The sequence below is a fragment of the Xyrauchen texanus genome, chromosome 3 (genome assembly GCF_025860055.1).
Source record: "Xyrauchen texanus isolate HMW12.3.18 chromosome 3, RBS_HiC_50CHRs, whole genome shotgun sequence".
NCBI classification, from domain to species: domain Eukaryota; kingdom Metazoa; phylum Chordata; class Actinopteri; order Cypriniformes; family Catostomidae; genus Xyrauchen; species Xyrauchen texanus.
Window position 1 is genome coordinate 6,083,896 of NC_068278.1, and position 26,428 is coordinate 6,110,323.

General features: G+C 36.8%; 1 protein-coding gene across 3 annotated transcripts; it reads right to left on the reverse strand.

The window, feature by feature from the left end:
• Positions 1 to 1,080: 1,080 nt before the first annotated feature.
• Positions 1,081 to 25,915, reverse strand: b4galt4 (UDP-Gal:betaGlcNAc beta 1,4- galactosyltransferase, polypeptide 4). 3 transcript variants are annotated; one of them, XM_052096688.1, is made up of 7 exons: positions 25,868 to 25,915; positions 20,305 to 20,813; positions 16,871 to 17,103; positions 10,145 to 10,332; positions 9,184 to 9,306; positions 5,806 to 5,910; positions 1,081 to 3,097 (listed from the first exon to the last, which is right to left on the reverse strand). In XM_052096688.1, exons 2-7 carry the CDS (start codon positions 20,564 to 20,566, stop codon positions 2,956 to 2,958), a joined length of 1,053 nt encoding a protein of 350 aa, XP_051952648.1. In that variant the 5' UTR covers positions 20,567 to 20,813; positions 25,868 to 25,915; the 3' UTR covers positions 1,081 to 2,955. The 3 variants fall into 3 exon arrangements, with proteins under 3 accessions (XP_051952648.1, XP_051952653.1, XP_051952658.1); XM_052096693.1 differs by lacking the exon at positions 25,868 to 25,915 and adding an exon at positions 22,656 to 22,785; XM_052096698.1 differs by lacking the exon at positions 25,868 to 25,915 and adding an exon at positions 21,486 to 21,719.
• Positions 25,916 to 26,428: the final 513 nt, after the last annotated feature.

Below are 26,428 nucleotides of genomic sequence, written 5' to 3' on the forward strand. Positions count from 1 at the left end.
AGAATGTTCTGAACGTGTCATTTTATGGTGTTCAATAGAAGAACATAAAATCTTCGTCTCTGTATGTCCAGATGGCAAAGATTTCTACTGGTGTGTCTTTGAGTATTAGTGTGTGCAGTGACAGTCACCTATGGGCTTTCTAGGGTCCTATTTTAAAGGAACAGTTCACCCAATAATGATAATACTCAGCACTGAGTGCTCTACGAATTTGTCAAATCATGAACACGCCAAGGAGAATGCAGTTGTCAAGATCTATAGTGAAAAAGGAGTAACAATTTGGTCTATTTCTCACCCAGAAGACATAGAATAAACCAGTCGTACTGTAATGGGTTAGTTTAGAGTTGACCAGCTTGTTAGGTGAATAATGGTGCATTTATGTCCTTTTTGGAGCTCAGAAGTGCTGGACCAGGCACAGTTCATCTACATGTGCAGGTAGGGCAGAGCGCCGCCTAACTATTCATCCACTTGAAAACATAGATCCATACTATAAACTGCCAATAATGTAATGTGTTTGCTTGTTAATGTGTTCAAAATGCTGACATATGTATTTAAAAGCAGGCCTATTATATGTTTTTATCCTATTTTTACATCGTAAAGTAGCTGAAAGCTCAGTTACATGGTGTTTGATATTGAAATTCACGCATGTGGGCAAGAGTCTGCTGCACTCTCGAACTTAACAACGCTCCTCAGTTATTCCCAATGGAAATCTGTGGTCAAATATGGTACTGCAACGAGCCCTTATCGAGACCACAAATATGGCAAGCACCATCAATGAAAGTGTGTTTCTTTTGCAAATTCAAGACAAATTGACCATCAAACAATTTGGTCCTGAAGAGCCAGACATAAAAATGTGTCTGCCCCACGTATATCTATGGTCAAAAGCAAGGATAAGTATGAAGGAATCATTTTTAGGTGAACTTTTCCTTAAAGACTGAATCAGAAATAGCACAAAGAGCAGAGAAAGAGACAACCTCATCTGACATCTTAAAGTACAGGTGAAAGCAATACACTCGTTTTGAAAGTTTGTTAAAAATAAGAAGGGAAAAAAATCATGGCTCCAAACAAGATTATTTTAGGAAACTCCCTTCTTTAATAAATTAATTTGAATAAAAGGGATATACAAGTGATCAACCCAGCTAAAAATGTGAGTAGTAAATATACTTAAATCATATGATACATTCAAATCATCATGGCACAACATATTAGTGTTCAAAAAATATGATTCGTTGAATCTTTATTCCATTAACACAGTAAAACCCTTATTTTAACAGCCCAAACACAGGTTCAACTAAATGGGTTGGAATTTTCCAAAAAACAGTACAACATTTCCCATAAATTAAACACAAATGTTTTTTGATACGTTTCCTTACAATAACATTAGTAATGGTTGCACTTGACAAAAGCAGTCAACAATATCATTTTTGTAAATAGAGAAAATGCTTTAGAAAGGGCCCACATGACATTTTATATTGTGTTGAAATTCAGCTTCTGGAATGAATGCTGTAAATCTCAAATTATATGACAGATATTGTATTGTATTATAGATAACAAAAACAGTACACACAACCTCTGAATGTCTCCTTGACCATGACAGTCACAGAAAGCTTGAGGTGTTGAGTTAGAAAGTGTCAAATATAGTTGCACAAGACCACAATGCACAGAACAAATAGTTGGAACTTGTAGGGTATTTTTAATGATGCATTTTAATTAAATGACTCTATAAATGAATGTAGCCTTGAAATAAAATGTCATCAGTACCTCTAAACTTTCAAAACGCCATCTTCAAGCTCTAAACTTGTGCCACTTCACATTGCAGGGTTCATAAATGTATAAAACTGAAAGGTTTTGAAATGAACATGAAAGGAACACATCTCTTTACTTTGATCATACAGCAAGTAACCCCATCCAATTTTATGAGCGGTCAGCTGTTCAACCTAAAGCTGAAATAACAAACCCTTCTACCTAATTGAACATTTCATTGAAATGAAACTCATCTGATTAAAACCATATCCCTCTGATTCAATCACCTAAAATAACTACTTATCTACCAGATACTGAATCATTGGCTAAATGAACACCTTAGAATAGTCAGATAAACACAGACTTCATAGAAAACACTTATTGGTGTGACATGAATAAACCCACACTGCCTGTATATATCTATATTAATATAGAAGTCTATAAAATATCACTCAACTTAACATGTTGAGTTCATTTGTTAACTTTTTACCAATCTCTCAAAACATTGTGCTACCTGTAACATGATGACCTGAAATGCCTTTAGACCTAATTACTTAACTATATTAAAGGTGCTATATGTAATATTTTAACTGTATTAAATCATAAAATGTCCATAATATGTCATTAGAGAAATAGGAAACATGCTATGTTGAAATAATGACTTCTCCGATAACAATGCTATAGCCAGTATATTCTACTTTGAAGTTTCCATTACGGGCCGGAATTTCTGTTAAAGTTTTGGCCCGTGTGATCCAACCCACTGCCCACTCACCAATAGTATTTCGACAGCTACGGAGTACGGAGACAGCTAATTTGCATGTCAGCATTCTGACAACCTGCATGAGCTTCCGTTCTGGGGCGGGGCAGACAACTCTCCAATATTTCAAATTTGGACTGCAGTACCCATTTCAAACGCTTGTTGCCAATCTTACATACAGCACCTTTAATTGATCCAAACTTCAGTGAGTTTATATTTCATCATAAAATGCATCTCATCCACCTCATACAATTATTTATTTATTATTATTATTGTAATACTTGAAGAAGTGGTGATTCCGATATGGACTGAAATTATCCAGTTATGTCCTTAAAGAGTAGAGTTGTAAATGAGAGTTTTAGTAGAAGAGATCCTTCATACAACCTGCAAGGACTCCCAGCACTGGTTTCAATACAAACTCTCTTCAATGTCAATAACCCAAAGACTGGGCGCATGGCTCACTGAGTATGCTCAGGTTGCCCAATGTCCACAGTGACGTTGATGTAGAGTGGTGCTCTATGGACAGACAGAACCTTGTAGGAACAGGAATTTAAACCATCCTTCTGCCATGTCTGAGGAGTTCGCCGTAAAAGATGCATCCTGTGCCAGTAAAACAAGGGTCAGGTGCCATTGCTCAAAATACAGATCACTTTAGTCAATCTGAGAAATATTAACATTTGCAATGACGCAACCCTGATTATTTTTGTCTGGATATATTAATTTAGAAAAGAAAAAAAATACAGCTATATCCACTATTATGGTATTACATTTTTGACCAAAATAAATTTTCCTCATTTAATAAAAATGGTTTCCTTTATCTGAGCAGTACAAGACTAGGTGACTTTTGATAAGTCTAAGTGGTCATAAAAAACATGTTTTTAATTTCTGAATTAAAATGTATTCATATTTTTGTTTAATATGTCTAGAAAGAGACTTTTTTCCCCATGAAAAGGCTTAAATTCTTGAAAAGGAAAAACCTGTAGTTTGGGATTTTCTTTTACTATTTGCCTTAAATAAGCTTTTGCCCACCAAATCAAATTCAGTGTGGTTTAACAAAGCAAGCCATTTTGTTGACATGTGACAAGAAAAAACACATAACAGGAAATGATAGAGGACAATTAAACACCCTTTTAACTGTATGGCATATCATTAAGCTTTTCCTGGAACTTGTCTTTCGGACAAGTACAACTGATGGTTTACTTGTCTCACATTCCATTAACATTTGGAAAATATAGTGAATACGGAGAGTGGTGTACAGTACATTATAAATGAACTGACCACAAACTAAAAGCGAAACTGACCAGAGCTGCTCTTTTATTGTTTATGATTGACGGCGAACACATCTCATCTGCTGCCAGCATCAGCAATTAACATTCAAGAGTGCGTTAAACTGTTTACCACTGTGTAACTATTCAGCGCACTATTGCTGTGCCGTGTTTGTAGTGTTAGCAATAGGGATACTCCGATCTGGATTTTTACAGCCGATACGATTACAGGTGATTTTCTTGAAAACATATTTGTAAAAATAATAATATACCAATGATTAAGAATAAAGGTGCACCATGTCATTTTGTTCAATACATTTAGCTAATTATTCTAAACTAAGAAATGAATAGTATATTTGTAGTATTAAATATGTTTTAACTGCACTCAGAAGATATGAAGACTCTATTCTACATAGTGCTGATCGTAAATCAAAGTCCCTTTCAAGGCGGTCATCTTTGGAATGCTCCCGTTAAGTTATTTTCTATGATACAAGTGACAAAAGTATAGCTCCGATATATTTGAACGGGGAAAGACCGAAATCTCCAAAAAGGTTGGTCAAGATTCCGATCAACACATTTCAAATCAGCAGTAAAATCTGACTGCAGTGGTATCATAAATTGTGCTTCTTTAGATCCGATCACTCAAAACAACGTTATGTTTCAGGTCCAGCTAATGCGCATTCTCGAGATGACTGACAGGTGAGGTCTGCATTGGGATTGGCACTCTATCAAGCTGTTTGTACGCAAGAACGTGTTCTCATCTTGTGTTGTCTGTCTGCTCTTGGTAAGCGTTGTTTGTTTTCTGTCTGTATAAGATGTGTGTTGCCTATACAGCGAGTTTCACTTACTGCCCCCTGGAGAAAACAGGTGGTACTACAAGCTTGAATTGCTCAGATATCAGGAATATTCCTTATTACGGTCCAGGGACATGATTAATTGCATAAATGTTTTTAACACTTTATATTTTATCTAATTAATCACACTGAATTAACATTGATTGCCCTAATTTCAACACAAGTGCTTCTTGAACTAAAAGGATTTTTAGCGTAATTTCATGAGCACTGCCATGTTGAGATCATATGACCAGCTGAATATTGCTTGTTTTATACATGACTCTTTTTTCAGTCTATAACTGAGAACTTGTGCTCCAGGTGACAATGCAACAAATGATTACTGAGTGCATTTTTAAAAAAAAACGTTGGAAAGAAAATAACTAATTAGCCTACTTTTTACTTGATGGTTAAGTCATTTAATTGAAAAAAAAGTTTGAAAATGGTATAAATATTTTTTTAATGTTTAACTCATTTATCAGGACATGAACCTTAAATTCTTAATTTAGCTTTAACAGCATTTCCTCAAACAGAATTTAGTATTTAGACTTAATGCTATGCAATTAATGATAATTAGTGATAATTAATGTTGAATAACGTCTTATCTGAAGTGATAACAGTATTTTCATTATACAGTAGCACTGAGTTGCGACTTCCATTTCCATTATTTTTCACTTTGAATATCCCCTGGAAAGACTCATTTTAGGATACAAACAGATGACAGACAGACCACACAATGTCCTTCCTTTCTAAAAAAAAACTGCAGTTGGGGAAGTGTGGAATGTGTGTAATGCTTTAAAAATCTGTCAGTGAAGTGTGAAATCACTGCAAGAATACAGCATGAACTACAGACTTTAAAGCAGTTGCATGTATAATCACTATGACATCAGTGCTCAGGCATGTTAGATTTGTTTGGTTATGTATTCCAAATGTGATATTTTATTTTTAGACTGGAAATATAACTGCACTTTTAATAGGTTATAATTTGCACATCTTTTCAATCTAATGCAATGAGTATGAAGCAAGATGTTTTCATCATCATTGAATGTATTGAGTTAATTTCCTTAACTGAGTTCCAATTTAACAATGCATATTCACAATAAGGGCACCTTTCTTCCATCACGATGCTTCTTAGAGTCACTTGCAAGACCACTATAGCTCTTGTAAGAATAACATTTTAATATTGCAACACTCTGTAGACACAAGAACTGACCTGTCCTTATTGACTTGATTGCCACTGTCCCTCTTGTGGAAGATCATGGTGTAGCGTGCTACCTCCAGGGATGGTCGCACTATTGTCATTTTCTGCAGCTGCACCCTGAAAGAGATGCTCTTATTTAAATCTTCAAAACTGAGAGGGGTAGTGGTCAACTGTTTTCTCATGGCAAATGCCAATACTGATACCAATATCTAGAAAGCAGAATGTATTATGCTGAGAAGTAAAATGCAATGTACTCACAGCAAATATGAACATAATTTGCCACATAGTACTATATTAAATATACTGCAAATGCTCTTTATTAGGGGTCAAAGCTTATTTCTTTATTAATTAGCTATAACTGTCACAATGTGGTGTGACACACACACACACACATACACAAACACAAATGTTACCAAATTTTGCAAACAGGTTAGTTATGTGGCAAAAATGTTATAATATAAATTATGGGATAGATTAATGCTGTAGTTGCTTAGTGTATATATATATATATATACAGTGGGTACGGAAAGTATTCAGACCCCCTTAAATGTTTCACTTTGTTATATTGCAGCCATTTGCTAAAATCATTTAAGTTCATTTTTTTTCCTCATTATTGTACACACAGCACCCCATATTGACAGAAAAACACAGAATTGTTGACATTTTTGCACATTTATTAAAAAGAAAAACTGAAATATCACATGGTCCTAAGTATTCAGACCCTTTGCTGTGACACTCATATATTTAACTCAGGTGCTGTCCATTTCTTCTGATCATCCTTGAGATGGTTCTACACCTTCAATTGAGTCCAGCTGTGTTTGATTATACTGATTGGACTTGATTAGGAAAGCCACACACCTGTCTATATAAGACCTTACAGCTCACAGTGCATGTCAGAGCAAATGAGAATCATGAGGTCAAAGGAACTGCCTGAAGAGATCAGAGACAGAGTTGTGGCAAGGCACAGATCTGGCCAAGGTTACAAAAAAATTTCTGCTGCCCTTAAGGTTCATAAGAGCACAGTGGCCTCCATAATCCTTAAATGGAAGACGTTTGGGACGACCAGAACCCTTCCTAGAGCTGGCCGTCCGGCCAAACTGAGCTATCGGGGGGGAGAAGAGCCTTGGTGAGACAGGTAAAGAAGAACCCAAAGATAACTGTGACTGAGCTCCAGAGATGCAGTCGGGAGATGGGAGAAAGTTGTAGTAAGTCAACCATCACTGCAGCCATCCACCAGTCAGGGCTTTATGGCAGTGGCCCGACGGAAGCCTCTCCTCAGTGCAAGACACATGAAAGCCCGCATGGAGTTTGCTAAAAAACACCTGAAGGACTCCAAGATGGTGATAAATAAGATTCTCTGGTCTGATGAGACCAAGATAGAACTTTTTGGCCTTAATTCTAAGCGGTATGTGTGGAGAAAACCAGGCACTGCTCATCACCTGTCCAATACAGTCTCAACAGTGAAGCATGGTGGTGGCAGCATCATGCTGTGGGGGTGTTTTTCAGCTGCAGGGACAGGACGACTGGTTGCAATCGAGGGAAAGATGAATGCGGCCAAGTACAGGGATATCCTGGGCGAAAACCTTCTCCAGTGTGCTCTGGACCTCAGACTGGGCCAAAGGTTCACCTTCCAACAAGACAATGACCCTAAGCACACCGCTAAAATAACGAAGGAGTGGCTTCACAACAACTCCGTGACTGTTCTTGAATGGCCCAGCCAGAGCCCTGACTTAAACCCAATTGAGCATCTCTGGAGAGACCTGAAAATGGCTGTCCACCAACGTTTACCATCCAACCTGACAGAACTGGAGAGGATCTGCAAGGAGGAATGGCAGAGGATACCCAAATCCAGATGTGAAAAACTTGTTGCATATTTCCCAAAAAGACTCATGGCTGTATTAGATCAAAAGGGCGCTTCTACTAAATACATTTTACATTTATGCATTTGGCAGACGCTTTTATCCAAAGCGACATACAGTGCAATTATTACAGAGACAATCCCCCCGGAACAACCTGGAGTTAAGTGCCTTGCTCAAGGACACAATGGTGGTGGCTGTGGGGTTAGAACCTGTGACCTTCTGATTAACAGCCCTGTGCTTTATCCACTACGCCACCACCACTCCAAATACTGAACAAAGGGTCTGAATACTTAGGACCATGTGATATTTCAGTTTTTCTTTTTTAATAAATGTGCAAAAATGTCAACAATTCTGTGTTTTTCTGTCAATATGGGGTGCTGTGTGTATAATAATGAGGAAAAAAAATGAACTTAAATGATTTTAGCAAATGGCTGCAATATAACAAAGAGTGAAAAATTTAAGGGGGTCTGAATATTTTCCGTACCCACTGTATATATATATATATATATATCTGTAACTATACATAATCCGTAGTTTTCCATCCTATGATAGTTTTGTGCAATAAAAAGTTATAGATATTTAGCCGATTACTTTGTTGAATATCTGTCAGTTATATATAAAGTTATATAATATTCTTAGTTTCAGTCTGTGCTATTTCTTAAATGTTGGTCTATGTACACATGGAGATTAATAACTTTGGCTGTTGTGTTGCTGTTTGTTTTAATGCTTCACGCTAGAGCATTGCATCTGTAGGTTGCCGTGTCAAGATAAAACAGTTAAGCTTTAATAAATGTGTAACAAGGCCACTGCGTTCGGTTCTATTCTCTTACCCTCATTCTGGATGTTTTAAAACAAGAACATGTCCTGTGTGAACTACCCCTAGAAATGCATCTGATCAGGTTCTGGTGGACCCTAATTATTCAGTAATTCTTCTTTCAAGGAATAAGTCACCCACAAATAAAAATTCTGTCTTTATTTACTCACCCTCATGATATTCTTTTGTGGAGCACAATTTCAGCTTTGTGTGAAATTGAAGTACACTATCATATAGATGACCTTAAAATTAACAGACATGGGCTAAAAGTAACAGATCTATCATTTTAAATTCATGGGGTCTTTAAAGGGTCATGAAACCCCAAAATATTTTTTTTGATATGTTAACAGATATGTACAGGTTGCACATTATTGAAAAAACGTATAGCACTCATTACATTCATTAATAAGAAAGTGGTTATTTTTTCATTTTACTGAGCTATTTTGTTCTTCCGGTTTTAAAAACGAAGTTGAAGCAATGTCACAAAATTAAGTATCTGCGTAAACTGAGTTATGATCTTCATTTGGAATAACATTAAAGTGAGTAAACAATGACAACAATGGGTGAAAAATCTGACTGATTAATGAACTAATCACTCAGACAACCCAAAGACTAGGAGATTTTGAAAATATATAATTTTCCACATCTCTATAAATCCCTCACAAAAACACCAACATTTCAACAGAGCAACTATATCTTTTTTACAGTTTCTCGTACCTTATTCTCAGGTCATCATCCTCTCCACCCCAGCCCCAGTAGGTGTTAGGAAAGCCATTCACCCTGTGAAACTGGTCCTTCGTCATGGCAGAAACTCCCCCAAAGTAACCTTTATATCTGAGCCTGTAAAGAGTTTAACAAATATTTAACAAGGATTCATTCCAATTCATTACAAAATCATTTGTTATGTAATTTCTGTGTAAACATTACATGCAATATATAACAGAGATGCAACTAATGATTGGCGAAAAAGATGAGACGATCACAGGTCCATGTGTTGCCACCTTGTGGACCCACTAATTCTAGCAAATAATTCCAGATGCACAGTTTATCAGGCTATGTGCGTTTAATGCTCCAGCTCTCTGCTGATGATGAATTTTGCTTAACGCGTCCTGTACGCGGACCCACAGCACTCGCCAGTTAAACACGTTCAAACTTGGTAGCAGACACAAAAAGAGTATTGCATATTTTAGAAGTACAAAATATTATGTTGTGACATATTTTGCAGGTTTTTCTTAATGAATATGCAATGAGGCGTGCCTCCAAATATGCACAATACAAAGGGCAGTGTTGAACAATAGTAAGTTTGAAATGTATATTTGTTTTTGGTATACATCCATGGTGTGATGGCTGGACATATAAATAATATTTATTTCAGAATTATGTATTCCACCCACCACTCTGCAATCATTCTGACACATTTCAAAAGTGTCATATTCTGCTCTTATTTACAATATAATGCTGAATAGCAGAGATTCATGTATGATGTTATCATATACAGTAATTGTATAAATAAGTGTACTACAAATTACATTTATAATAAATGTTCTATTTTACATGATACCAAAAATGTTTTTTATTGAGAGCAGTATTAAGTGATCAGCATGGTTACATTTGGCACAATTACACATACAAAAGCCTCCTATGTCCATTAAATAAAGAATAATTCACTATTACTCACTTATATCCAGTGGAATTCCTGCCCACTACCAAGTGCTTGGGTTGCTCCTCGCACATGTATAAGTTTTTATCATTTTCTGGAACTAGATCAACATCATGGAAGATGAAACAGTCCCAGCTTTGGTCTTTAAGAGCCTCCAGGTAACCAACATTTAATAACTTTGCCCTGTTAAATGTAGCTTCTCCAGCCTACAAGACAAACACATGTACACAGTTTTGCTCAAGTTCCTGTATATCTTCAAATCTACCATTTTCCAGTGCTCATACTTTGATGGCCTAAGTGTGGTTCTCAACTGGTTTTGCTTCAAAACATTAATATAATATTAAATAACAATGATTAAATACTTAATATAATGTGAATCTTTGAAGACAGTAATTGTGTGGTGGTATATTGTGGTCAGCACGAAGCGTGCTCTATCCTCATTGCAAGTGAACCACCTTTAATGTAGCTGAGGTCATATTTTCTTTACTTTGCATAACTTTGTTTATATTTTTTTAGGATTAGGGCATGTCAAGCTCTTGTCCATGTTGGCATCTGCCTAATTCGTCTAACTACAACTAAATGACAGATGCATTTTTTCCAAAATGTACAAAATACTGACGCATGGCATTTGACATCAACAGCAAAATATGTATATGGGAGGTGCGTTTGCTTCTCTTTTAAAAGTTGATTTGCCTATCCATTTTGCAATCCTAGCTATTGATTGTTATGTGTTTAGTTGTATTTTATTATTTGCTTTTGACATTGTTTTTCAATGTTCCCACTCTTTTCAAGGCACAATTTTCCAGGACATTTTATGTGCCCAATGGGTGTAATATTGATATTAATATAGCATAGGATTTATAGACAATTGGAAGAGTTTTGGGGTAGACTTGACCTGATAAAGAGAGATGGACTCCATCCCTCCTGGGAAGGTGCCGCTCTCGTCTCTAGTAATTTGGCTCATAGTCTTAATAGTGATAGTATTTCACTAACTGAGGCACAGGTCAGGAAGCAGACAAACTAATCCCAACATCTGCAAGCTGCCTTGAAACGTCACATAGATCACATAAACTACAACACATATGGCACTTTTCCAATGCACATTATGGTTCGACTCGACTCTGCATGCTTTACTTTTCTGAGCTTGCAGTTTAGTGCAGCCTCAACGTGGGTTGGATTATAGGCTGGTCATCATAGTTGCATCGCCCATCCAGCTCTCGTTGTTTCCTCTATCAGCTACTAACAAGAGGACCATCTGCACCTTGTTTATTGACCACGGCGTGGTTTTGCACACAGTCATTTCTTTTTACAATTCGAAAGTCGTGTGAACAAATGATATTGCTATCGCTGTTGCTAACTTTACAACTAGCGGGTTGATGTCTCGTGTCGCAAATCCAGTGAAGATGGTAGTGATGATTCTCTTTGACCAATCAGTGATCTGTAGGATTTTGACATCACATTTAGTATCGGCTCGGCTCACTTGGAACCTCGACCGAGGTGGTATTAAAAAAAAGTACCAGGTACTATCCACAGTGGAAAACCCCTAAAAAGCGAGCAGAGACGAGTCGAGCCGTACCTTGCAGTGGAAACCTAGATATCACATAGAGACTGTGTCTGTTCCCCAAACTACCAAACACAAACACCTCACTAAACCATTTACAAAAATTATATTAAGGTAAAACTTGAAAATAACAAAATATTTTAAGATAAACATCATATAATGGTAGGGATACTAAATATTAGATCTCTTCCAACCAAAGCACTAACTATAAATGAAATTATTACGGATCATAGTTTGGATGTGCTTTGTTTGACAAACCTGGCTTAAACTGGATGAATATATTAGTTTAAATTAATCTACTCCCCCAGGTTATAGTTATAAACATGAGCCTCATCTGAAGGGTCGAGGAGGAGGTTTTGCTGCAATTCACAGTGAAGTTTTCGGTGTTACTCAGAGGACAGGATATAAATTCAAGTCTTTTGATCTAATAATGCTTAATGTGACCATCAGATACAAATAAAAAAATCTCTGTAATCTTTTGCGCTTGCTTAGATATAGCTTGCACGGGCCGTATTCTGATTTCCTTGATAAATAATTTTTCTATCAGATCTAGTAGTTACTGTGGATATAGCTTTATATGTTGGTGACTTCAAAATTCACATAGATTTAGTGATATCCTGAATTCTCTTGGAGTCAGGCAAAATGTGACAGGAGCAACTCATCACCATAATCATAAGCTAGAATTAATTCATATGGAGACTATTGTTATGTTTGGAAAAAGGTTGAGGCTTGCAAGCTGAAGAATACTATCCCCACCTTGAAGCATGGGGCTGGCAGCACCTCACAAAATAAATGGTCCATATATCTCAAGACAGGGTGGTGTAGTGGTCTAAGCACATAACTGGTAATCTGGTAATCAGAAGGACGCTGGTTCACGCCCCACAGCCACCACCATTGTGTCCTTGAGCAAGGCACTTAACTCCAGGTTGCTCCAGGGGGATTGATTGTCCCTGTAATAAGGGCTCTGTAAGTCGCTTTGGATAAAAGTGTCTGCCAAATGCATAAATGTAAATGTACATCCAAAGTTGTGGCAAAATGGCTTAAGGACATCAAATTCAAGGTATTGGAGTGGCCGTCACAAAGCCCTGACCTCAATCCAACAGACAATTTGTTGGCAGAACTGAAAAAGCCTGTGCTGCTCGCAGAGGCTTTGTAGGAGACCTACAAACCTGACACAGTTACACCAGTTCTATCTGGAAGAATGGGCCAAAATTTCAGTAACTTATTGTGAGATGCATTTGGAAGGCTACCCAAAATGTTTGTCAAAAAATTTTCCAGTTTGACCCAAGTTAAAAATGTAAAGCAATGCTACCAAACACTAATAAAGTGTATGTAAACTTCTTACCCACTGGGAATGTGATGAAAGTAAAAGCTGAAATAAAGTATTTTCTATTATTCTGACATTTCACATTCTTAAAATAAAGTAGTGATCCTAACTGACCTAAGAGAGGGAACGCTTTCTACAATTAAATGTCAGAAATTGTGAAAAACTGAGTTTAAATGTATTTGGCTGAGGTGTATTTAAGGTGTATTAAAGGCTGAAAAACACTGGGGACTCTTATTTTAAAATGTTAGCTGCTCATTCAAACAGATAAGGGAAACAAAATGTGCACATGTACAATAATCTACAACGTATAACATTCTAAACTATTAAAAGTTATATTTCATCAACACTATATCATAATAATCAACAGATGATCATTAGTGATCGCTTGTTATACATTTCCGATATGGCCTAATGATTGTGAACTGCTCTGCAACAGCTAGAACCACTCACAAGCCCCGACGTGCTTGGAGAAAATACAACAGTCACATTTTCATTTTTGAAGTATGCAGAGCATAAATTTAATTCAATCGTATTCTTTTGAAGATTGATAATTACATTAGGTCCTATCATGATTCCTGTCTTTACGGCTCCAAATTTAAGACCTCTTTAATTGAGACTATTCTTGTATCATTTAAGAAATGTAAAACTTTTTATGACCTTAAATTTGGGAAAACTGAATTTAAGTCTTGTTAAGGATCCGCAGGAACCCTGTAGTAATATATATATTTTTTCCATTTCAAACGGCCATTTAAATTAAGCTTTTGATTTATTTTGGCATTTCTGTGTGCTTTTTTAGTTTCCCACGTCTGGATAAGCAGTTCGCTACATGGCCCAGTGTATCTATTAAACCCCAAAAAGCTGTGATTTGATTAAATAAATATATAGTCTGCATGTGCTCGGGCTTCACTAAATTAAGCACTGACTAAGTTATAAACTAACAAGCCCTTAACTAAGCCCTTAGTTTGAACTACATCTCAACTTAAGTTAGACTTTACACACAGCTGCAGTAACCCTACCCAGATGAGAAGGGAATGTACCTGACAGAGCATCGTTCATGACAGTCCTAGGTATGTTGTTTCACAATGCACAGCTGCCAACAGTGATAAAACTATACAAATGTGAATTTGACTCCTATCCTGTGTCCTGATCGCTATCATGTTTTTGTACATGTAACAATAACCTGTTTAGCGACAGTCAAACAAGTTATTTTCAACAATATTTTCAAATATTTTCCTGGACAAATTATTATTTTACAGGACATTTAGGTATTTTTCTCATTTTCCAAGACTGGAAAAGTACATTGCAAAATTCCAGGTTTTCTAGGATTTCGAGGACGCGTGGGAACCCTGGTTTATTCGTACCTGCTATCCATGACACTTTTAGAACCGACCTGCAACCTATTTTTGGGCCACAACTCAAGTAGTTAAAAACCACTGGCCTAACAGATACTCAATTCAGTGATCCAATGAGTACTAAATATTATAAATCTGACAATCATTCATAACAATAAAAGATAAAATGCTAATTAAATTAATTGTTCCTGTATAAAAAATAGGAAACCGTTGAGGGCGAGGTGATTACATGCCTGATCTACTGGCAGAACCTGAATGAGGACCGATTTATTTCAGTACATGATTACTGAGAAGAAAACTTTCACCTTTACTTTTCATAATTGTTTTCAAGTCTTTTTTACAAGACATTTCCTGATATAATTCCTGACAATTCTATGATGTAGGGGAGAGTGGGGGCAATTATTAAATTTTTTTACCCTTTTCACTGACTGCTACAAATCTACATGACATCTTTTGGTAAAAAAATGTGCTACAAGCGACAACTGTTCCTGTGAATGTACCGTACATTATTATACACATACACTGATTTTTATTTTGTTCATTATAAAAGAACAAAACCTTTGAAACGTTTGTGTGTATGGTGACTAGATTAACTTTGGACTGCCGCCAGCACCGTATTGACTCATGTTGTCCTCCCCGTGACACGACGTGGCGCTTCTTGTATGGCATGCGACAGGCAGTAATTCAGACTGTCCATTAATGCTGTAATGTAATAGTGGGGGGGAATTGTCACAGTTTTATTAACTTACAGTGTATCTATTAAAAAATGAAAGGCCATACCATTTTTATTTCATACATATTGTTACAATTGCCCCTGACACCACAGCCACGATAAAATCTTAGATGGTATCAACCAGCGTCATAGTGAGCATATGACTTTTAACCAGTAACCTAGACATAAAATAGAAGTTTATCAATTTAAAGTAATATCAGTAGATTAAACATTTTAATCGCCATTAATATAATTTTTCATTTGCTAATCTTGATACAAGCATATGAGCAGAGCGTAGAGGAGCGCATTTCGCGCTCAGCCCTGCTCCAACTGCTCACAAGGCACTCACTTTCTGCTCCTACCAGAATGTACTACATTTCTCGTCATTTCAATGAGTTGAAGGGTTCACAGGTTGGACAGTGCAGATTCACTGGCTTTTTACCAACATGTCAATTCACATGGGATAAGAATAACAGGGGTTATTTTTACAGAGCGTTTGATAGGTCAAAAGTTAAAGAAAAAAAGTAAAAAATTAGCATGGGATTAAAATCAATGAGATGCTCTGGTAATTAGGCTGTTACATTACCTCACATAATCATAAAATAACCCCATCCAAATAGGGCAGAGAGAACAAGGCTATTGTTTTTTAAAGAAGTCTACAACAAGGCATTGTTTGTGAAGTTGTTATTTGTGGCATAAAATATTAGGTCGTATGCCAATATGTCGGCTCCACGCCGCTCATATGCTTTGATAGTGATTAATCGCATATTTTGAAAGAGCTAAAATTTGACTCCATATATACTTCTTTTCCTGTCAAAATGCATTTATTTCCTTCTCAGGAAATAATGCTTCATTCACATTTTCCAAACAAAGCATTCCATAGTATAAATACAGAAATGCACTAAAATATCACCAATGTAAGTAACATTAAACATTTCATAAAGTCTAAAGGCCCAGGTATAGATATTGTTTTTCACTCCGGATCGGCTCGCGTTTGGTTAACCGAGTTGCCTTTGTGAGTATAATCGTCTGACCATGAGCGAATACGACGCGCATAGCCAAAGACAGCGTTCGCAGGTCAAGTAAATCTAGGCGGTGCTGATGACTCAATTTGCATCACACATACCGTGCGCATAACGATCCGCAACGTGAGCACCTGAAGTATACTTTGGCCTTAAGTGGGAGATCTAATTAAAAGAACCAGCCCCCATAGTTTGTGTGTTCATTGCAATGCGCATTAAATCTCTTTTCTGTAGCAAACCGATAGGTTGGTGTTAGAAACAAATCAATAATTAAAACGTTTTTAACTTAAACATTTTTTAATTATTGCTTCTGCCCAGCACTGTATTTCTGTTTGAAATGACCTAACTCTCGCGTGACGTTCGTTCCTCTGTTGTATACAAACAGCACGCTTCCGACTTCTCGCGTGAACGCGCATTGCGCTTACGTCACACACAGCAGCATGATGCGTTGACTGCTGGCAGGAAGCGATAATTTTAAGTTAATAAAGTTTTTAGTATCTATTTATTTTTTACACAAACCTATCGATTTGCTTCAGAAGACATTAACTGATCGACTGGATACATTATTAAATGTACTTACACAATCAATATACTTATTTTGCAAAATAAAAACTAATATGACTGATGAAAAAGATCCTGATGGAAATTTTACAACTTTTACAACACAACAAATAATCTGCTTGACAGTATAAATGCAGCCTATATTATCGTAACAACTATAATCTCAGAGATTTACATTATGCCAGGGCCGATGGGAAAGTTTTGCCTACCTGGTGAATGACGTAGATGGCGTAGTGAAGCTGCTGCCTCTGTAAGAATGGGAGCAAGTGGTAGAGAAGGTACATCAGGTGCTTCTCTCTGTTCCTGTGAGGAATCAGGATGGCCACACTCTGTCTGGCCGTGCAGTCTGAGGGGTTATACTGACCTTCTATGACCTCAGCGTTCTCATCCTCTACCTGTTTGAACGTCAGCGAGGGACCAAATGACAGCTTGAGTGTGCCACCTATGAAACAGAACATAGAGAAATGATTAAACGCAGGCAGCATGATGTGTAATTTTTCTAAAATCTCTTGCATTTCCATAATTTGTCATGACGGCAATGAATACTGATGTTCTCCATCAAAATTCACATTTCAAATTGTCCTTATTACGAACTGTAAAATACAGAAACCCATCAAAATGAACATGTCTCGAAAAACTATTTCAATACACATGCATTTCACACATTGCGCATTCGTCTGTGCCGTTGATCGCCATGTGCTTTTGCTTGCCATTTGATAACATGGAATTATCCATCATCCAGGCAGTGAGTACTGTGGGATGTAGCACTTTGTTTCTTAACTTTCTCTTGTTAGGACATCTTATCTTTTCACTTGCACTCATTCTGTTTGGACTGAATGTTGGATATACACTGCCCCTACAAATATGCAAATCTAAATTCTTGTTGAATATTGAATAAAAAAAAGTTAATGTCCAAGTCCATTTGTCAAATACTAATCAACAGGCATGTACACAGAGCCACAAGTAAGTGAAAGGCCCACAGGCCAGGTGCAGTCCTTAAAAATGGCACCAGCTGAGGCCCACATTAATTACAGGGCCCCATCTTTGGAGACAATCCCAAAATTAGCAAGCAGCTGTGGAAGGAAAACAGTAATGTGTAAACAATGACATTCACAAAGAAGCAGCTGTGAGCTTCTCAAATGTTTCCCTTAGTCTTGCAGTATCATGGATTAGATCCTTGCCCATTATTAACAGCTCATGTAGCAAAGATCTAAAGTTTGTAAAAACAATTGTCCAAGCATTGGTATGTTAAAGGAATAGAGCATGGCACTAGCAATACCAAGATCTTGAGTTTGATTCTCAGGGAATGTAAGGACTCTTTCGGATAAAGGCGTCCGCTAAATGCATGAATGTAAAACTGTCAACAAGGCAAATGTCCAAGGTTCTGTTTTTCATATAATGAAAGTGGATGGTAATTTATACTGCCAAGCAAAAAAACACCTTAAGAGTAGTCCATTTGAACTGTGCACTATATCCCAAGTCCTTTGAATCCATTGTTTGAGGAACAGACCGAAGTTCAAACAATCATTCACTGATAATCGTCTAGGTAGGATTGCACCAGCTGTCTTAAAGTTCACACTAGGGGCTTAAAAAAATTAACTATTAGTTTGTAACTAACTCTGTTCTTAATTTGGTTGCACCATATGCAAGACTTAGCAAGTAGGTTGTAAGCGCTCTGAAATGTAAAGCGTAGTCACATAATATGGCGTTTACCTTTATTGATCCAATAAGAAGCCTTTTTGTAAACTAATTTGTGAACAGAAGTGTTGAAAATTAATGAATTTCAGTGTTATCTTGTTATGGCTGATTAATTTATTGTATGGCAAAATAATTCATTAATTTAACTATCAACAGTAATAAATTACACTTCCACTGAAATATGATACATGAATAATAAAGAAAACTACCACAGAGTATATTTAATAGGGCCATATAACACATAATAAACATTTGTCCACAAGACTTTTGAGAAGTGAATCTTGTAGCCTAGATTTTTTTGCTACAAAATGAATTAAAAATCATCCTGATCACTCATTCATACAATAATATAGTAACTTTTGTAAGACACTTCTAGTGTTAGAAAGGCCACTTGCGAGGAGGTGTGAATCATGAATTGATGACCCCCACACTTTTGAACTGTAGTGTATAATGTTACAAAAGCTTTCTATTTAAGATAAATGCTGTTATTTTGAACTTTCTATTCATCAAAGAATCCTGAAAAGAATTGCACACAACTGTATTCAACATTGATTATAATAATAATAAATGTTTCTTGAGCAGCAAATCAGCATATTAGAATAATTTCTGAAGGATGATGTGACACTGAAGACTGGAGTAATGATGCTGAAAAGTTAGCTTTACATCACAGGAATAAATAGCATACATTTTAAATATATATTTATAAAGCTTGCCTCGGGGGCGTTTACCATTTGCATTGATCGCCTCAGCACATTACCATATGAATAGAGCCCTGTGTTCCTGGGTGTGATCAAATTAGGGATAATTACCTGAGGCAGGAGAAACTGTACATAGCTTTCTGTACATATGTTTCATGTTTGTGTGATAAATGTTGTGCTTGTGTGATAAGTATTCGCTGAGTTTCATTTCATTTTTGCGACGTGTTTCAGATATATGCTCGTGGAGACAGAGATTGCTGAAAGCGCACCTTGTTTATTTTCTTTATTTAAAAAAAGCACAAGGTTTTGTTGTTATTGTGAGTGTACACAAATAAAAGTAGACTCTTTATAGTTTCTAATGATGACTTACACTTATCTGTATGCCCAAAAATGACGGAGTATTTTAAGTTGTTAAGTTGTGCGCCGGCGACCCCAGAGGGTTAATGAGTTAATTTCTGCGATAAATAGTTTACTGTTTAACGTGTTAAAAAATATTATAGCAATTTAATTCAGTATCAGTATTTTTTTCACTTCCTGAAACTCCACTAATGTTTTTCCCTCTTCCTTTGGTTAAATTGGCATATATAAATTTGCAGGAGGTTCATGCTCAACTTCACTGAACATCTTAGCACAGAAACTGATTGTGTGGAGCAGTGCACGCTTATTCATTATGCACAACGTATATTCCGGGCAATATAAACAACCGCAAGGGGTGAGCAAGTTGTGGGAGAGATATAGGCACGCTGCCGTCTAATTAACATTAACTCTAAAAATATGTCAATTATAGATTTAGGCCATAGCTTGGGTGTAACTTACATACAGCTGGTACATCAATTAAAACTTTAGACATGCTGAACCAGTTTTGATGTCACTGATGTCACATGCCATTGGTTCTTGTGCCAAGTTTGAAAAATTGTGAACACGAATGAGTATTGTAAGAGAGCAATCTTAAATTTCAGTATAACTTTCTCACACAAAGCTATTGTATGTCTTCAGAAGACTTGTAATAAAGCACATGAGTTGTATGGACTACTGTTATGATGCTTTTTATGTCCTTTTTGAAGCTTGGCAATATAAATCACAATTCACTTTTGAAAAACAAAAGAAAACAGAAGATGTGACTTTCTGCCTAACATCTCCTTTTTGTATTTCACACAAGAAATAAAATATGATGTCGGAAAACATCAGTGTGATATTAACCCATGAAAGAATTCTTAACAGATACAATCAGGATGGTCAACACTCACGAAGCAGGGGCGAATGCTCCGGGCAGCTCTGTTTGGAGGGCTGTTCCTCTACATGCTCCTCTATGCTCCGCATCATTTCGGATTCAATATCTATCCTTGGTAACTCCTCCCCACTCTTCACCTCAAAAGGACTTGGTCGCTCCTTTACAGTATCATCATTCAAGAATGCTGCAAACCATGCTAAAATGCAAAGACACAACACCAGAAGAAGCAGACACTTCCCCTTCCGCATGATCTTGGACAAGGATGGACATATGCCCATAACTTTAGTTTAAGGTGAAATCCATAGAACAGTAACAAAGGAGGATAGGAAGAAAAACACAAGTCCTGAAAAGAGACATCTGTCTCTTGGTCCACGGGAATGCTGCTTAATTTCTGCTCCAAGTTAAAAAGTCACTCTTACAGTTGTAAAGAAATTCCTCCAAATGTCTCATAATTCAGTTTTTTTGTTCATCCTGTCTTTTGGAGTGAAATTACAAATCAGAACTGTAGCTGTGATGAGATTTTTCCTAAAAAGTAGAAAAGAGAAAATGCATTACGTTAATTGACATGACAGCAGTGTCTTGCTATGTTACATGCAACACTCCATCTATTTAAAACAAATTGTTTTTCTTATTCTTTTACTATTATTAGTTATGACTCTTTTATGACCTCATATATACATTTTACTAATGAAATCAAAATTGAAGTCTCATGGTTTTTAGTCCATGTCTGTTAGCCTTGAGGTCACCTATAAACTTGTGTACTACTAAAAAATATACACATTAAAAAATGTACTGCCATTCTCTTTCTGGAAAACAGACCAAAACATTTGATGCAATCAAGAGTGGATCCACGTTTTTGACCAATCAAATGTTCTCTAAAATGAGAATGCCCTCACCAACTACTACTTACTTTTAACTAGCAATACCAAGTGGTAGCAAGAATTTTTTTTAACAGGAAATAGGTCAAAATAGGAATGAAAACTAAGCTAATCAAGTGATCTCATAGGGTATTTAATGGAGAGACTAGTGTCACTCAGTTACAGCATCTAAAAATTGTACCTTCATAGAAATTATGTTACATTTAAATTATAACCTGTATATTATAAAATATAACTTTCCACATAAAACCTTTGTAAAAAAACAAAAAAAAAAAAAAGAAAGAAAAGTAAGATTTTCACTTCAACTATAGTTCCTTACTGGCAGGTGTTATGTAACTACTGTTGCATTCCTCGTGTTTATAACCTTGAACATTTCTGTTTAATTTCCTTCTCCACACACACTGTCTGCTGTCACCTCCACCCTTCGTCCTTCTTATGTTTCATGTTGACATATTTCACTGGATAATGCTTTTGTGTGCTTTTCATCTTCTGTTTCCTGAAGAGCGATTTGAAACAGGACCTTCTCCTGCCCTGTGAGCTGATGGATAATTCCCTGCCACGTCAAGCCATTTATGTGCTTTATACTATAGCAAGGAGTTTCAACAAAGAGTCCACAAATGTAGTGCATGGGGTTCCTTTATTTCAAAATGTGTTATATATATATGTTTTTTACTTTAAAGCTGAAAGAAATAACATCTTATGAGATAATTGTTTGATTCCGTTGTTTCTAAACAAACATAAAACCTTTTTTAAAACATGTAAATCTCTCTGTAATCTCATGTAAATATCTCTACTATGGTGGTATTTAAATGAAAACTAAGTCAACTTTGTTTAGCATAATGTAATAACGTGTGTTAAAGTTCTTAATGAAAGATATTACCGAGTGTAAAAGACACAATCCTTCTTTTATCTCCTGAGGGTCCCTGAGTTGGCTGAAAATATGAGAGGGGGGTCCCTGGGTTAGAAAAGTTGGATTACCCCCCTGGTTTTTGGTATAAGATACACAGTGGTGCACATTTGGGATAATTGTATGCGAAGACGACTTGAGCAAGTATATCTATGGTGTCTATGGTGTATCTCATAGAAGTATGCACGACATCATGTTTATTTTAATGATGTTTATGGTTTATTTTAAGTTACTCAAACCTTTAATATAGGCTAATGTATATCAACTCATTTTTGATTTAAAAGCAAATTTGATCTGGTACTTGTGCAACATATTCGAGGTCAAATGCGCTTTATTTGAGACGATTACTAAAGATTTATTTGATTCTGACTGAATTTAATTCAGCGAAAGTTCTATTAGCCTGATTCTCGGTGTCTGGCCGCACTTTCACTAAATTTAAATTTACTAGTATTAACCGGCCACCTACTAGCTTGCTGTGCTAAGTGCGCAATTGAGCTCGTGTTGGTTAGTATTTTTAGAAGAGCACACAAATATATATTATAAGAGAGAAGATACAAATAATGATAGGATTAAACGACTCACGGTTGCGAACACAGCTGCGCCGTCTCGCCGAATGAAGCCCATCGATAGAATGAAACACCGCGCTTCCGCAAACACGGACGCTCGAGGGACGTCACGGACGCATTCACTTACATCCTCTGCGCCAAAAGCGTATAATAGAGAGTTCCAGACATTCCCGAAGTGGGTGTTTCTTCAAATGGGCAAACACACTTTTCGCACCCTTGCTATTTAATAGTTTCTTTACTAAACGGTGGACAATACATACTCAGCTAGATTCGGATTTTAAATTCACGCATTTTGTGCTGTTAAAAGGTTTATATTTCAGAAATAATCAGATCAGCATTGTCTAGAGCAATTATGTTTACTGAGGTAACGTCAACACTACTAGCCTATGTTTCTGTTAATAAACATTAATTTAGTTACATTTACACCTCTCATTTACACTAGAAATGTGTTTTCCTCCACCAAAAATGAAAACTTTCTAAAACACTCTTAAGTTCCATCCCATTGGGAAAATAATTATGTTAGTAGTGCTAATGTATAAGCAGGGCCGTAGCTAGTAGGGTGAAAGGTGGTAACGATTCTAGGGTCCCACAGGTCCAGGGGGCCTCACAACACATTTACAGTCAGGGGGCCCAGAATACCCTGCTACAGCCCTGCGTATATGTATGGATGTGGCCTGATATTTTGATTTGATTTATATACACTCACCTAAAGGATTATTAGGAACACCATACTAATACTGTGTTTGACCCCCTTTCGCCTTCACTGCCTTAATTCTACGTGGCATTGATTCAACAAGGTGCTGAAAGCATTCTTTAGAAATGTTGGCCCATATTGATAGGATAGCATCTTGCAGTTGATGGAGATTTGTGGGATGCACATCCAGGGCACGAAGCTCCCGTTCCACCACATCCCAAAGATGCTCTATTGGGTTGAGATCTGGTGACTGTGGGGGCCATTTTAGTACAGTGAACTCATTGTCATGTTCAAGAAACCAATTTGAAATGATTCGAGCTTTGTGACATGGTGCATTATCCTGCTGGAAGTAGCCATCAGAGGATGGGTACATGGTGGCCATAAAGGGATGGACATGGTCAGACACAATGCTCAGGTAGGCCGTGGCATTTAAGCGATGCCCAATTGGCACTAAGGGGCCTAAAGTGTGCCAAGAAAACATCCCCACACCATTACAACACCACCACCACCAGCCTGCACAGTGGTAACAAGGCATGATGGATCCATGTTCTCATTCTGTTTACGCCAAATTCTGACTCTACCATCTGAATGTCTCAACAGAAATCGAGACTCATCAGACCAGGCAACATTTTTCCAGTCTTCAACTGTCCAATTTTGGTGAGCTCTTGCAAATTGTAGCCTCTTTTTCCTATTTGTAGTGGAGATGAGTGGTACCCGGTGGGGTCTTCTGCTGTTGTAGCCCATCCGCCTCAAGGTTGTGCGTGTTGTGGCTTCACAAATGCTTTGCTGCATACATCGGTTGTAACGAGTGGTTATTTCAGGCAAAGTTGCTCTTTTATCAGCTTGAATCAGTCGGCCCATTCTCCTCTGACCTCTAGCATCAACAAGGCATTTTCGCCCACAGGACTGCCGAATACTGGATGTTTTTAACTTTTCACACCATTCTTTGTAAACCCTAGAAATGGTTGTGCGTGAAAATCCCAGTAACAGAGCAGATTGTGAAATACTCAGACCGGCCCGTCTGGCACCAACAACCATGCCACGCTCAAAATTGCTTAAATCACCTTTCTTTCCCATTCTGACATTCAATTTGGAGTTCAGGAGATTGTCTTGACCAGGACCACACCCCTAAATGCATTGAAGCAACTGCCATGTGATTGGTTGATTAGATAATTGCATTAGTGAGAAATTGAACAGCTGTTCCTAATAATCCTTTAGGTGAGTGTATAGCTACAATGTTCTGTTCGAATACTTGATTCTTAATTGGCTGGAATGCATGCGGTTCAAACCGTTGAATGCACAGGAAGTTCTGGTCAGTTAATCACCACTTGATATTAATGCGCTGTTTGTTACCATAGTGTAACCGGCCCTGCTCGACCCGCTCCGAACGGAACACGAACCATATCACCGGCATGGTAAGCTGGCTGGCTAACAAGGAGGCTAAAGGCTACAGCCCCTAGCATCGGTCGTTAGTGTGCCTGCATTTTGTGAAGCACTACCATTCAAGGACAAATTGCGATTTCATTCTTAATTCAGTCAATCATGCAGCCTTGATGGATACCATATGATGTCTTAGAGGTCAAAATGCACAGGTTCCAGAGTGTTTTGAATGGGTTTCCCCTTATCATACAGTAAGTGCTATTTTTACCATTAATGCCACGTTTAAAACATTTTAGTTTTTTGGTGAAAACGATAATAAATACAAATACAATAATACATTTTCTCTGTAATGCCAACCCCTCTACATTCTGTGGATATTATTATTTCTGGATAAAAGCACAGTTTTCTTTTTCTCTGTGTCTGAATAGGCAGAGCTGTAGATCTAACGACCCTCAGATAAAATTAACCGTTATTTTTTATTCTTAAAGTGAAAATTTGTGCTGCAAAACATTTATGACAGCTGTAACTAATCAATTCTGGCAAGTGACCATTGTATAAATGGGATAATGCACGGCTAGGTGTGCATTAAACGATTTTCGTGCATTTAAAATCATTTAGCACACCTAGCCGTGGATTATTCCATGACAAATGAGATGACAAAATAATGCATGGTATGAGACTTGTTCTCTTTCAACTCAGACTAAAAATTAGTGATCAATTAAACAATTTATTGATGTAATCATTGAGTTGTTTTTCAAAAACATGATAAAGTAATGTGTGGGGTCATTTAATTTTTTATTATTATTGTAAGACATCAAAAGTAGTATTTTGTAGTACTTTTAACAGAGGCGAAATTGTGTTTTATAAACAAAATGTATCTTTAAAAAGTCACTTTAAAAATGATAAAAAACTTTAACATAAATGTTAAATTGTGTTTAACAGTTTTATTTCAACAAACAATATTTTAAATGAAATAGTATGCTTTACATTAAAAAATGTATCTTTAGTACAAAGAATCTTACATTTTTCTGTTCAAAATCCTTTCAAAAGCGATAATGGAGTAAGAAAGACAAAGACATTAGCTTAGCAAACAGGCTGTGTTACTAAAATACAATATTTCATTTTAGCTGTAGCTTTAACAGAAAGAATCTTACATTTTTCCATTCAAAGTCCTTTCACAAGGGCATCCAAAACCACAGTGTGTTTCGAAAAAGGACAAGAGCCGTCCGGTGGGAGGAGTTTAAACACGCTGTTAAGACATACAGGATGATTAATTCACAACATCCTTTCTCTTAGGAAAAGAGAACTTTAAAGTAATTATTTAAACAGAAGAATGTCACCTGTTCGCTGTTAGATGCAGAACAGGACGTGTTTTATATTCCCAGCTTTAAATCTCTCTTAGGAATTTTTTTTATAAAAACCTGTTCCCCTTTTGCTGCAAGTCAGGATGAGGGGTGTTAATAACCCCAGATTTTAAGGTGTCAATCCGATTCCAGGGGATGTCTGTTTTCTCATGGGGAAATGTTTCGGCCATAGGCTTTGCAGAAGAATCATGTGTGTGTGTTTTTTTAAGTAAGTATTTAAACAGAAGATGTCACCTGCTCATAGCTTAAACCGGTACAGGAAGTTTTTGTTTGATTCCCAGCTTTAAAAGTGTCATCTCTCTTAGGAAATGTTTTTTAAACTGTTAAGGCATTTGGTGTGGGTCAGGATAA